Below are 14,517 nucleotides of genomic sequence, written 5' to 3' on the forward strand. Positions count from 1 at the left end.
CCGAGCCAAGAGACCAAGTCGAAGAGAAAGAGAGAAAGAGAGAGAGAAAGAGAGAGAAAGAGAGAGAGAGAGAGAGAGAGAGAGACCAAGTCGCGAGGCGAGGGAACGTTCTCTACTCGGAGAGAGAATGATGTCGCGATGATAAGCGGCGGGGTAGTCGCCTCGGGCAAGTTCTTTCCGATTCATCTCGGATTCGAGAAGCTCGCGGCTTTGAGCGTCCTTGTCAACGTCCGGACACGGAGGTGAGGACAAGTCCTGTTAACGGCCGAGCAAGCGGTCTTCGTCTCGACGATGCTGAGGTTCGTCGGGCACTCGGTTGCGGGAATCGCGGGATCGGAACGCCGGTGTCGCGGCGCCCGCTGAAATCACGCTCGGATCTTCTTTCAATGGGGACTATGGGGAGCCGCGTGTCATGAGACGCTGAAGAAATCCGCTTGTTTCACACGCGCGTTACGTTACTGACGACGTCGGTTAATAACGAGACATCGTCGCGCGAGGAGGGAAACGAGAAACGAAAGGGGAGATTCTCCCGACGAAAGCCCGCTCTCGAAAGCGAAATTACGGACGAATGCGGATGCGGGGCGAACCATCGTCGCTCGTCACCCACCCGCGATTATTAGATTATTACGATCGCAATTATTCCAACAATGATTTTCAGTAAAGTGCGCGTCTTCTCGATCCAAGAGACATTGTACGTGTATACCTTCGATCTTCGAGTGGGAATCGATTTTGATACCCCAAGAATACCACGACGATGAAAATAATTCGCGAGTGTCGTTTCTCGTTGTTTTAAATTAAATTTTGCGTTACTTTGGAATGTTGAAGATGCCGAGGAATCGTGCGCACGTGTGCCACGGGGCGCACCAAGTTGAAGTAAATTTCGCGATATGGATTACGAAGTCATGCGGATAATTCATATCTTCTGTCACGGTAATCGATACGATACCGTCAATCGATATCGATATCGCCGATTTAATTGACGATGCACGCGCAACACGAGCAACGACGCGAAATCGCCGTCGATTGCTGCTATCAGCAATGGTCAGCGCATCATTATCATCATCACCATCACCATCATCATCAACAGCAGCAGCAGCAGCAGCAGCAACATCATCATCAGCAACATCAGCAACACCAGCACCAGCATTTGCCCGTTGTACCGTCGCCGATGCAACAAATGGAAGGTGAACGATACGTTCTGGTTCTTGTGTTTTTTTTCTTTCTTAGAGGTGCATGAAACTTTTCGAAAGCGCACATTGATATATTTCGACTTATTGGCAAACAATTACGCCATTATAATATTCATACACGGAATATTTATCACGATGGTCAAAACGGCGGCTAAAGACACGTTAGTAGCGACTGCTTCTCTTTGGCCACTTTTAGTTTGTAGCTTTTTCGTTGCATTCTACTTATACACATGTAGTATTCGTCAGTTCTTTTCTCTTTTTCGAGCTTATCTCTTGTTTCTTCTTTTTCGGAAAAAAGAAAACGTTACGTCGAGATCGATTTCTTTCCGCGATACGTCATTGATCATTCGGCTATTTCCAAATTGTAAGTTGCTGACTTGAAAGTTAACGGAAGTTGGCACGTGTCACGTGTGCGAAACACCTGCGAATTGTTAAGTAAAAAATAAGGTGAAGATATTGCGAGCAAAAGCCGACTTAGCCGACTAACTTGAGAGATTTTTGAGATATTGCCCTGTGCCGAGTAGAGCGTAGCGTATTTTTGATAAATCTATATTAGTCTGTTTATATACTAATGTGCTGTGCAGCTGAATTTTTTTGCAATTTTCTCGTAAAGCGATGACGTCGATATCGCTAACCATGCAAGTATATAATATTATACAGGGGCATTCTATATCTATGCGTGCCTATACAAAAGTCCTTCTTTTCGCGTATTTAACCGAGGGATGAGCGTCGTATTGTCAACGCACGATACGACGCACATCTCTCGGTTGAATCGTTCTCAGTCCTCCATCAACGCCTTTCCAGCTTGTTTGCAAAGCGCCGGAAGAGTAAAGAGATCTCGCAGTCCCAATCATCCGATAAAGGCCGTTTTACCGATTCACTCGACGACGTCGAATTCGGCGAATCCGATATCCCCCAGCTCTGCCACGGTGGAATCGCGCAACGACAGCAACAACAACAATAGTCATCACGATGACCATCATCCGAGCGAGAACGGCGGCCGCGGCGGGTCCTCCGGTGAGGACGCGAGCGTGGGCGCGGACGCGAAACGGCCGCTCCATCCGGCGCTGCTCGGCGCCGGCGTCGCTCTGGAGGCGAAGCCGCTCTGGGAGGAGTTTCATCAGCTGGGCACCGAGATGATCGTTACGAAAGCCGGACGACGAATGTTTCCCACGTTTCAGGTGAGGATTATATTCGCGATACTCGACAAATTCGCGCCAGGAACGAAAAACGAAAACGTCATTTCGTTTTCGTTCGCCGAAGCGCGATGACATATACCTATGTACGTTACCTACGCTATACAGGATGGTTTTGGTGATCGGCAGTGTCGACTGTTCGGCTTGGACCCGAACACGGAGTATCTGATGGTGATGGATTTCATTCCGTGCGATGACAAGAGGTATCGATACGCTTTCCACAGCAGTGCCTGGGTCGTGGCGGGTCGCGCCGATCCCGTCTCACCCCCTAGGATCCACGTGCATCCTGACAGTCCTGCGAGTGGTGCTCATTGGATGAAGCAGCCAATTTCCTTCGACAAGTTGAAATTGACCAACAATCAGCTTGACGACAACGGACACGTGAGTTGACATTTTCGCCACGTATTCGTGATAATAACACCTGTCCCCCTTGCAGTAACAATATATCCCGCGCTACGCGAGCGGTACTTAGATACGCTTACGTTTCTTTATAATTCGTGTAACACAGCACCGTATATTCTATTCCAGCTCAATTAAACTATCTTCTATTTTCTATCGGATTTTATTTGACACAATCCACCAACTAATATCGTCTCATCTTTATCTATACGTAAAGTAAAATGCATTTAAACGAATAATTTGGAAAATATCAAGTCCTTTTCTCTTCACAACGTCGAGCATCGATAATCGATTCCTGAATCGGAAATAAAAGTTGAAAATGAAGATAAGTACATTTGTGGCAGTCTGGCAGTTTGGCAAAACAAAAGATTAATCTTCGCCAGTATAATCTTACCGCGACTTGGTCTCGATGTATCCTCCTTGCTCGAATTTTTACACGATCGTCGCGTCGCGTCGCGTGTCGTAGTATCGTTGTTTCGTAAAGCGCCGCGCATCTACATAATAAAGTAGGATGAAAGATACGGAGGGGTTTCCACGTGTTTGTCGTTTACGCACGAGTTCGTCTTAATTGACCTGAGATACGAGCCTGTCGCTCACGAGAAATTACGCGACGGAGAGAAGCGACGCGACGCGACGCAGTATTTTCACGAAGATTATTCACTATTTAGAAACTTTAAAAGATGCCGCCTGTAGATTAACGTCATCATGTATCTTACAGAGATTTCTTTCCTTTCTCACCGAGGTACACTCGTCGCGTGTCGGTTGTCTTAAAATAATTAGCAGTATAGTCGAATAATTGAAACTGATGGTTGCTAAAGATGATTTGAAACGTTATATTATGTTCTAGTAAAAATATAAAAGAAATCAATAAAAAAATGTTACAAGTATATCCGTGAAAGCTCCTTTAAAGATTTACTTATCCTACATTAATTTTTATACGTATTTATCATATTTTGTTTCCTTATACTAGACACAACGATATTAAACATTTGTATATAGGGTATGCGTTAATCTTTTTCTATTTGATAGAAAAGTCCTCTCTTCTCTCTCTCTCTCTCTCTCTCTCATTATTGTGTCCGCTTCATCTTCAACCTCAAGCGCGACGAACACATCACTCCGTATCTTGTCAGATTGGGCTGGCTCAAGATCGATCTTATTGTTAGTCATATTTGGTGGGAAGTTTGACCTTCTCTGTACTCAAGAAGGAAAAGCCACAAGCTATCTACAACAATTTTACTTTTAGGCATGAAAACATGCAGCGGAATACTAGATCTCCGACCGATGTCCTAAACCTTCCGCTCTGCCGTACTGAATTTTTTAAGCGATCTTTTTGTTTCTCCGCTACCGAGCTGTGGAATTCTCTCCCTTCTGACATTCGCAACGCGACGTGTATCGGCTCTTTCAAGGCGAAACTATATAAATTCCTGTTCTCATCTTTAGGTGCATGAGATTTCTGTCGGTAGACCTGAGCGTATCTTGAGATTATTGTGTAAACTATCTTTTGTTCTACGGCTTTTGTAATTCATTTTCAACTATGGCAATTTCTTTTCAGTTGTAAACGCTAAGTTACTGTGGCAACACGTCTCATTTTGTATCTGTATTTTCTTTACTTACTTTACTCTTATATCTTTCATTTGTAGTTACTTTTTATATATGAATGCACGAATGTCTTATATTTTATTTGACACTCTTTTTGTAATTTAGTTTCGACGCTTTATGGGACGTAGTCCCAGAGCGTCTAATAAATGATGATTCTGATTCTGATTATATTTTATAATCTTTAAGTTTATGTTACAATAGTTAACGCTTTCGTTACATCGCTAATGTAAAAGCTTGTCTCGAATTCAAGAGAATTAGAAAATAGTTTAAATTTCACGCTATTCGTATGGCTCGAAATATTCTGTCTGCGGCGTATTATTCTCGCCTTCCTGTCACCGCGGATAGACGCAAGAGTGTCGTGTGTGTAAAGTATAACGTAAACAGATGTAATGTAAACTGCGCATGATCTATAGGCCTGGGAAAGAGACCGTACTTAGTAACGAGCATGATACCGAGAAAGAATTAGCATCGGTCAGCGTATCTGCTTATTCTGACATCGTGTGACGTCGATGTCTTGATTCGGAATCGATTGCGAAATCTTTTTCAGGAGTGCAGCGCGTTTCGTTATTAACTTATTATTACGAGGTATAATAACGAAGCCTACTTATCACGAATATAAAGATTGAAATGTGTATAAAATAAACGTTGCAATAAATAATTCCTGTTCCAATTACAGATAATGTTATCGAAATGGAAATCAAAGTATTAGAATGTACAAAGTATTAGAATACTTACAAATACTAGTATTAGAATCTAGTACAGCATTAATTTAGAAGAATTGATAAAAATATTAATCTCTTATTGTTAGCACAAAGATCTTTGTTTTTTTTCTTATTAAAGAGTTGTTTATTTTTTGCTGACATTTGTAGGTAAATCTCTAATCGAGTATTCTTCTCTCGCTCCTTTATATCGAACCAAAGGGCCTGTTTCTATCGTCTCTATCTACTATATGTCAGATTACGTGCAATGTAAATCGTCAAGACTTTCAAGAACATCGAGTATCGCGAGTCTGTAGTCACGGGCTGACCGAATACCGAATACCGATCAGTCCGATCGCCGATCACGAACATGATTGCGCTTCGACATGACCTTTTCGATCGCGTAATAGCAGCGATGGCGATGGTGATGGCGACGGGCGGTGTGCGCGTCATGCACCGTAGATGTGCAAAGTCTATATACGGAGCCGAAAATAATTTCTCGCGACCACGTTCGTGCCAAATTCATCAAGACGATCGCGAACATGATCGCGAAACAAACTCATTGCGTCGCGATGTCGCGACATAGGTACCTACTTATACTTACCCCGCGTCAGATGAACGAAACGACGCGACGCGACGCAATGCAACGCGACATGCCGACATCGTAAGCTTAAGTAACCTGTAAGCTGTAAGCACGCGTGACAATCGCAATTTAGGCAGGCAGGTTAGAAGAAGGTCAGGTGGACAAGCAACTCGCTTTCTTTCAAAATTCAAATCCGACGCGATATTTCCTGTCGCGAATATAGTGATAATGTTCACACGTTCGGTGACAAGAATCGCTAAACGAGATTTCCATACGATTGTATTCGACACAATATCGAGTTTTGTCAAATCTAACAGTACAGTATAATAGTGTGTATATATATATATATATATATATATATGCACGTTTAATAAGATTAATTTTCTTGTTCGAATGTCTTTCTTTCATTTTTTTTCAAAAATGAATAGATTTGTACAAATTATGATAGCATAAAATTTACTCTCATGCTTATATTAGCGATATTCTTTACACTCTGTGTATTCAGACTCGAGTAATCTTTATCGTGTTTCAAATTTATGCAATCGCGTAAAGGCTGTAAAGGACGTGTATTCTCGAGGCGTGATTTATTATTTGACATTTGAAACATCCTCGGCTCAGAGACTCAAAGACTCGAGAGACTCACAGAGAAGGAGGAAAGTTCCGAGTCTCCGCTCTCGCGTTTCTCCCAAGAATGTATCGCTCTTCTTTCGCGGGAGAGGACCTCTGACCCGTGGCGAGAGGTCGTTCTTTTTCTCGCGCTACACACTACACACAGAGCAGTTTGTTCCTTTAATTGCGCACCGAAAAATCTGGCACCAGGCCGCGTAAAAAATCGTAAAAACTCGCTGTAGGCGGGTCAGGAATGCTCGCCCCGATGCGCTCGTCCTTAATTGACGCATCTCGCATCTCGCTATCGCGAGATGTGTTTCCGGATATCTGGATATCGCTTTAACTTTCACTCCAGATTTCATCCTGGAGAAGTAGATGAGGAGATAAATATAGTATATAGGAATTAAATAAAGGTAGAATTTCAACTTTAGCATAATTATTTTGCCCGAGAAATAATTAAATGTCTCACAGAGATGATCGATGACCAAGTCACAAGCGCATATATGGCGTTCCTGAGAGACTCGTAGCACTGAGCAGCCAGAAGTCTCTTTATTTATTTAATAACTTCAAATTGATTTTATTCGAGCAAAACTTTCATTCCTATAATATCAATGCAAAAATGTTGAGATTCAAGTGTAAAAAATTGTGAGGAATATAAAAAACAGTAAATTTTTAACTAAATTTTAGCCGAGAAAAAATGAGCTAGTTAGTTAGGTATTTCCGGATGAAAAAAAACGTAAGATGTATAATAGTTGTAGAGGTAGAGTGCATGATCTGCAAGATGGACGAAGACTAGGAAGAGCGCGAGTCAATGTTCGATGCGTTGAAAGATAAATTATTGCGAGCATGACAAAACGTTAAAGAAAATTGTGAAATCCGTGAAAAGTTTGCTCGCGAGAAACGGTGTCCTAATTTTCGACGGCCACACACGGGGCCATGCTTTTCCTCTCGCATAGAATACGCTGTGCACGCGCGTGTTTCGGTATATACTAATACATATATGCCATGCTACTCACGAAGCATGTGCGCATATGCGCGTGAGTGCGCCAAAGAAAGGACGAGGGTGTCGGATTGCGGGCCGGGGGTTAGTTTTTATACTAATTAGTCACCGAGTCTCTCGTGGCTGTCAAACATTGCGACCGCCCCCCTGTGGCGCTCCTTCCTTCCATCGAATACGAGCTTCACGTGTCCCCAGACTCCCCAGTCCCCATTCCTCCTCTTCTTTTTCCCTTGTATATCTCTTTTTTTCTTTTTCTTTCTCGGTTAGTTCCTCGTACGAAGGCGACTTTACCAAATTGTGCTCATCGATCGAGCTGCGTGAAAGCGTTTGTCGTCCTACGTCCTACGTTTGTCACAAAATCACAATATTTGTAACGCTAGGTCGCTTGTGGGTAGCTGGGTACCCACACCATTACAGTACCGTCACTCTTGTGTGGTCTGTATTTTTACGAAATTAAAAAAAAAACAAGGAAACATGTTTTAATTTTACAGATTTTATAAATCTCGTTTGAGATAACCGGGAGAGGGAATTAAAATCAACCTTCTTCTTTTCTCTTCTTCCACTTTAAGTCAAATCGAATCTATTTATTAAAGTGGATGTCATAAAATTTTACCCCGCTTTACTATGGCTTTACTATTTAATCATTTAATGTTAATCGATCGAATTTGAATAACATCTCTACCTTCCTTTCAAAATTTGTAAGGAGGAAAAAAGATGATTATACAGATTCTCCGATCTTTAGGGTAGTCTAGGTACTCTGTGCCCTGTGCCCCGTTTTTCTCGCGTCATCAAGGCAAGGCATATTCCGCAAAAAGCGCGTTTTACTTTGATCGTCCCTTTCGCGTTGCAGATTATTCTCAACTCGATGCACCGTTATCAGCCGCGCTGCCACGTGGTGGTCGCTCCCTCGCCGCCGGGCTCGGCGCCGGATCCCCGCACGGAGAACTTTAAGACGTTTTCCTTCCCGGAGACCAGGTTCACCGCGGTGACCGCGTACCAGAACCATCGGATAACGCAGCTGAAGATCGCCAGTAACCCGTTCGCCAAGGGCTTCCGGGATTGCGAGTCGGACGAGTGCGACAGCGTGGTGGCCGTCGGCGGGATCCCGCCGAATCCCGCCAAGAGACCGGCCACGGGGCCCACGGGCCCCACGGGAACCGCGAGTGTTACGAGTGCCGCGAGTTCCGTTCTCCCGACCGGTTACAACGCGATGTCGGCGGCGATGCAGATTCCAGGTGTACCCGCTACATCTCAGGAGCACCATCAGTTTTACGGTGCAACAGGCCCAGCAGGTAGCCATTGGACGCATTACCCGAGCCATCATGGCCAGTCATCGGCGCACGTCAATTCGGTCCACTATGCGACGCACCCGCAACATCCGCATTCGAGCGCGTCTCTCTATGGACCGCGATAGTCTGCGTTACACGTGTTATCTGCGTTCGTCTTTCATCTATCGCAAAACGAAATATCGAGATGGAGATGGAAAGAATGAAACGTTCACACATCTCGATGCTTTTCAAACGACGGACCGCGAAATTTTGTCGTCGTGCGTGTGTGATCTCTTATCGACTACATTTTTATTCCGGTCGATAAGATCTCGAAAGAGAGGAATGGAGTTTCGACGTATTTTTATATCAATCTTTACATCACGTTATGCCTCACGTCTTACGCGAAAGATGAGAATGTATCCGCATCATTTATTTTCCGATCAAAAAGATCAGTTTGCCTAAAACTATTTCAATTGAAAAATTAAAATTTTTACGCGCATATCTATAGTTTCTATATTGTTAGGTGTATTTTTATGTGTAATGACGGTTTTCGATATAAGCTTATTCAACTGACAAAATGAGAGTTAGGTGTAGTAACTGATAAATCATTAGACGTATATAGTCTCGTTACTGTACCAAAGATTGTGCCAATATCTGACTTAATGAATCCTTGCCCAAGTTGAGTGCAATGAAACAGTTCTCTATTGCTCGTGACTCACATATTTTATTATATTATACATACATATATGGTGATATTAAGTAATAATAAGAAAGTAATAATTAGCTGCTGGCGATAAGCGCATACCATTGGTGATACTGACATACTTTTACAAAATGCTGACGTACCGTATATCCGCAGTACTAAAATTATAACAACAAAGACAACTACGAAACGTATATTATAATCGACAACGCATAACTTTTATTCGCGAGCCAACTTTAATATATAGTTTCTACGTAATAAATTTTTGCGAGCGTTTGAATTATTGTAATTTGCGCGTAAGAAACGAATCGACCGATCGATGTTACTGGCAAAGTTGCGGAAGATCGTGGGGGGAAGTAAGAAGAGAGAGTAAGTGCCTTTTGTAGGAGCAAAGTGCGTCTATTTATACTGGGTGTCTCAAATGCCGAACGAGCCTAAAACGTTCTCGACCAGCCAAGACGGGAAAGTAAACGCGCCGTGACACTTGGTGAGAGTAACGTGGTTACTAAGTGCCTTAATAAATTATGCCACCCGCGGCCCGCGGGTATCGTACCATTGTGCCTTCAACTTTTTAAGAGTTCTCGTCATCGTTGAGCGTACGATAGCCCTGGAGGGGCGTTTTATGACCAAACGAGGAATAAACGGTCGAATAACGCAAAACACGCACAATTTATTTCTCCTGAACAAATTTCTCTTTCCATCCAACTCTTCCTTTCCTAAAAAAAAAACCGAATTAATGCATGGGCAAATCTTATCTCGATCGGAAAACGAATGTTTTCCTCGTTCTTTCTTCGACTCGTTTAAATCTTATAATTTTACTGACTACTTTTGTCAGTCATTTAACACGATTTTATGCAATTTCGTAAAAATGTATCTCTTTTATTTTTTTTTTAAATTAAATATTTACAATAGTAAAAATATATTGATATTAATAATAAAAATGTGCGCAAACAAGGTGCTCGATATATTATAAGCAAGATTTTTTAGAGTATTAGTCGTCGCCTATCAGTTGACGCATGACAGTATATCGTGTGCACCAACCGATTAAAGCTAATAAGTTATTAAAGCTTAGTAATTAAAGCCAGCAACGATTTATCGACGATCATGCGAGCCATGCCACGGTTTGAGATCGCGACTGTCGGAAATGACAAGCGAGATGGAAAGGAACTCGAGCGTCTAAACGTCCAAGTTCTAAAGCCTCCGTGGACGGTGGAACGATGGAAGACGGACGACGAGGCGCGCCGCGCGCTGACTCGACGTTCGCCGTGATTGATGACTGCGCGAGGAACAACGCTGTGTAAACATATTACAAGCGTATGCTTAATGATCGCCGGTGGCTACATTCTCCCGGTCTAGCTAAACGTTTTGCACTCGTCCGTATTTTCAAAAATGCCCTCGCCCCTAACTAAAGGAGGAAAATAGTGAAGCGAGACGTAGGCTCGCTTGCTCCGGATATATGCTCCGAGATATTTCCATTACTTAGGCCACTTGAGGCTTCGTACCTCTTCGGTAAGCGATATCCATCTCTCATCGAAAGTTAATTGCTCAATCTATGTATATCTATTATTCTTGTGTAAAGAATTAATAATTATACAAGTCGCAGAGTATGATTTTTTATCAAGAGGATGAATAAATAAAGAACGTGTGCTTATCTCGAAAAATTTATCTTTGCGTTCTAGTGCACTCGATACAACACGAAGAGTGTTAAAATGTAATCGACTTACAGTCGTGGATGTATATATATATATATATATATATACGAGTATATATCGAGTGCACTAGAACGAAAGACACGTAAACCATTTTCTTTTCTTTTCTTTTTGAGCAACGTTGGCGGTATATATATATATATATATAGCTGATTAGATTGTTCCGCGAAATCAAGTTATTAATTTAGTTGGCGCGAAATTTACTTTGTGAGGTCCTATTAACTTATTACGTGAAATGACTTTTGCGCTTTGCGCAGGCACATTACGAAAAAAGTCTAGCGTGTGCCACGACAAGGGGGGTCTCGTCGTGTACTTTTGACACGTTAACGCCAAGAGTGAGATATAAGGCTCCACTGCATGACTGCACTGGTCTCTCGACATCTCGACAGAGCGTCTCGGGCGTTTCGACAGAGAAGCTGCGCTTATCGACGGCGCGTGACGGCGCCGGCAGTAAAAAGACGCCTCCCTTCTCCTCCATATTCTTTCATCTTCGCCGTAGGTGTTGCGGCTAACCGGAGTTAATCCTCGAGAGGTCAACCGACCCTACGCCACCGTCAGTGACAGCCCCCTTGCGAGAGTTGCGAATCAAAGGCGACGCGGTCCCTTGAGTCCCTTCCCCCCTGATTAACGTCGAGAAATAAAGGAGAACGTCACGCGAAAAGTTTTTACCGCCAACGTTGCTCAAAAAGGAAAGAAAAGAAAAGAAAATGGTTTACGTGCCTTTCGTTAAAAGCAACACGCGTCAGTCCGTTAATTACACCGATTACACGTTATATAATATAAAAAATAAATTAATCGCGAAAATAATGAAAATATGTAATTAAGACTGTTTATATATAATTAGTCGGAATTACTTGTGAAATTAATCGCGGAGATGTCAGGTGTTAAAATTAATTAGAATTAATTATCAGGTTATCAATTAATTGGAAAGTTAAGTTTGGTGAAATTAACTAAAGTGTCATTTATTGTAACTAGAATTATTTTGAAATTGTAAAATATAAGGCAATATTTTTCTAACAATTGTATGAAGGGTAAGCGTCGGCAAATACATGTATTTGCTGATAACATTCTCTAGTCATATTTTTACTAGCTTCCTAATAAAGTTAAAGATATGTGTGCGTGTGTGTGGTGATGAGAAGGGGGTGCCAGGTGCAGATTTTCCATTTGCCGAGCTCCTTTTACGCGTACACTTATTAGCCCTTACAAAACCTCTTTATCGCGGAGGCGTAACCGCGGTGACTTTCAAGGAAACGTCTGGAATCTCTCATCCTCCCGTCACGTCCGAGTATCTTTCTAGCCAACTTAAATTCTGACCCTGTTCTCAATCGCTGAATCAACGCTCACGCTGCTGTTATACTGCTACCCCGCGCGGCATACCACTATAATATTATATATAGTGAAAAGTACCCTACATACAGCTTCGTTACGCATTAACGGGCAATTCCGTGTTCGGATTATTCGGAATCGGATTGAAAGAGCATTAGACATGTATATCACACTATCTTTAATTCTCATTTAAATTTCTAAAAAAAGACCTATACCTACTTGTCTCTCTTCTCGTATCTTTTCTTTGCCGCTATTTAGGGTATAGGGAACGTTGAAAGACGCTATGCTCACACAAGCGCACAAACAAAAATTTATATTTTGCGATCATCGCATTCATCATTGCATTAATATGCTTGAGATAAGAGAAAGATATATTTTATTTGTGCGTGCGCAATAAAATTATTCTTTAAGTTTGGCAAATATATAAGCATATCAATCGCAAAGTTAAATTATACATATATATCACTACGTTATGTTGGCGAAAGAATACATAACGAAAAGACGAACTTGTGTGAATCTTCCAGATGTTACCAACATAATCGTTCTACGACTCATCTCATTGTCAAGATAAATTCGCGAGATGAATATTTGATTCCAAAAATTCTAAAAAAAAAAAATAGATCCTTTATCGCTATCTCATTTATCGATAGCGAATGGAATGCCGAACGGATATAACGAATATAACGAGAAGCGATGGTCGATGGAACACGAGGCGCGAAGGAGCTTAATAAATCTCTCTAATTTTCCGGCGGTGGCTCGTTGGTCGTGGATCGTGGATCAAAGACCGACAAATGAATCGCTCGGTAGATGGAGAGGAAAAAGAGGAAGGAAGAAAGAGAGGGTGTGCAACCACATATCCAGGAATCCAGGAGGAAGGCGCTATAGACGGACCATGCTACGATTGCCACGGAACATGAATCCGTCATCACCACCTACCACGTACGATTCGTGCGTGCACGGTGGCAGAGCTTTTATAGTTTCCACATCGTCGACTCGACGCGACGCGACGCGACGCGGTGAAACGCTTTCTGAATTTTCGAAGAAGCTCTCGAGTTAGCGCAGTTAAGCTATATGCTATGTATATGTATATAATTAATAATACATAGAACACACGAAAAAAGCGACGAAAAAAACCAACTCCTAAACGTATCGCGAAGAAAACATTCTTTTTTCGTGAAAAGAATGTTTTTTAAACAAAATTTTCATATTTTCAGACCGAAATAATGCGACATACTTATTATATCTTTTTTTTATACTAGTATTTTTATATCAACGTTATCGCGATGTTTCTTGAAGCTTAATTCGCGAATCCTTCTACGATTTCTTAATTTGGAAGTTTCGTCGATTTCTTTCAAGAACCGGAAGGAGACTGCGACAATGAGCAAAATTAAGTCAGATTAGGCTCTAATTTTTTACTGTTATACACATACTCGTATATTATATTCATTTATATCGGTTCTCGGCTCGTTACCTCTGACACAAATACCGCTTGCGAATATAAATTGTTTCCGCAGCGACATATTTGTCTCGTTGAAGAAAAACCTTGAAGCAAAATTTAATATGATGAAATATGTAATCGAAAGAGAGGAAGCCTACTTCATTTTGGTAAAAAACCGACGCGACGCGACGTTCTTGTGTCAGAATACATATTCGGTGAGTCTAAGTCACTCTAGTCGGTGCGATTAATCTTTTAAAATAAGAGTCGTCATTTCGCATCGCAAAATATAATTATTAATAATAACGAGAAGGTGCGCACTGCGCGGTTTCCATAATCGCGAACGGTCGACGGATGACATTAGTCGATTAGTATAGTGACATTACTGGCAAAGCCACTGGCGCGATGGCGTGCTTTGTCATAAAAACATGAATAACTATACCGGCGCGACGTAATCAACGACGTTTTCCACGACGCATATCATTATGTATTGAAATAAAATCATGACGTTACGCCATTACGATATTGCTGCATCGCGGTAATAATTAGCGCCCGGCGCGTATCTCGATCTTACACAATTGGGGAAATGTCAAGTACAATACAAGTACGGTAAAAAGGGAGAAACGAGAGCGAATCTCGCGCAAATAAATCAAGTTTGTACCAAGGTAGGAACACTATACTAGGAACTAGGAACGCGAAGAAAAGATATGTAACATTTTGTTGAAATCATTTATGTTGAAAGGGGGGGGGGGCATTTATATTTTTCATATAAATATAAACCAAAGTACTTGGTATTTCCTTA

General features: G+C 41.9%; 2 protein-coding genes across 3 annotated transcripts in view; one reads left to right on the forward strand and one right to left on the reverse strand.

The window, feature by feature from the left end:
- The first annotated feature begins 88 nt into the window (after positions 1 to 88).
- LOC112463538 (T-box transcription factor TBX1) lies at positions 89 to 9,905 on the forward strand. Of its 2 annotated transcripts, XM_025029975.1 has the most exons (5): positions 89 to 242; positions 826 to 1,184; positions 1,995 to 2,371; positions 2,495 to 2,767; positions 8,125 to 9,905. In XM_025029975.1, the coding sequence occupies exons 2-5, from the start codon at positions 983 to 985 to the stop codon at positions 8,686 to 8,688; spliced, it is 1,416 nt and encodes a 471-aa protein (XP_024885743.1). In that variant the 5' UTR covers positions 89 to 242; positions 826 to 982; the 3' UTR covers positions 8,689 to 9,905. The 2 variants fall into 2 exon arrangements, with proteins under 2 accessions (XP_024885743.1, XP_024885744.1); XM_025029976.1 differs by having other exon boundaries at positions 90 to 1,184; positions 2,516 to 2,767.
- LOC112463541 overlaps positions 9,746 to 14,517 on the reverse strand; it is a 6,744-nt gene continuing 1,972 nt past the window's right edge. The window contains exon 2 of the mRNA XM_025029979.1: positions 9,746 to 9,961. Within this exon, the coding sequence (XP_024885747.1) occupies positions 9,768 to 9,961 (194 nt within the window). The 3' untranslated portion in view covers positions 9,746 to 9,767. The remainder of the gene's footprint in view (positions 9,962 to 14,517) is intronic.

This window comes from Temnothorax curvispinosus, unplaced genomic scaffold (assembly GCF_003070985.1).
Source record: "Temnothorax curvispinosus isolate PA1 unplaced genomic scaffold, ASM307098v1 QBEX01013419.1, whole genome shotgun sequence".
Classification (NCBI taxonomy): domain Eukaryota; kingdom Metazoa; phylum Arthropoda; class Insecta; order Hymenoptera; family Formicidae; genus Temnothorax; species Temnothorax curvispinosus.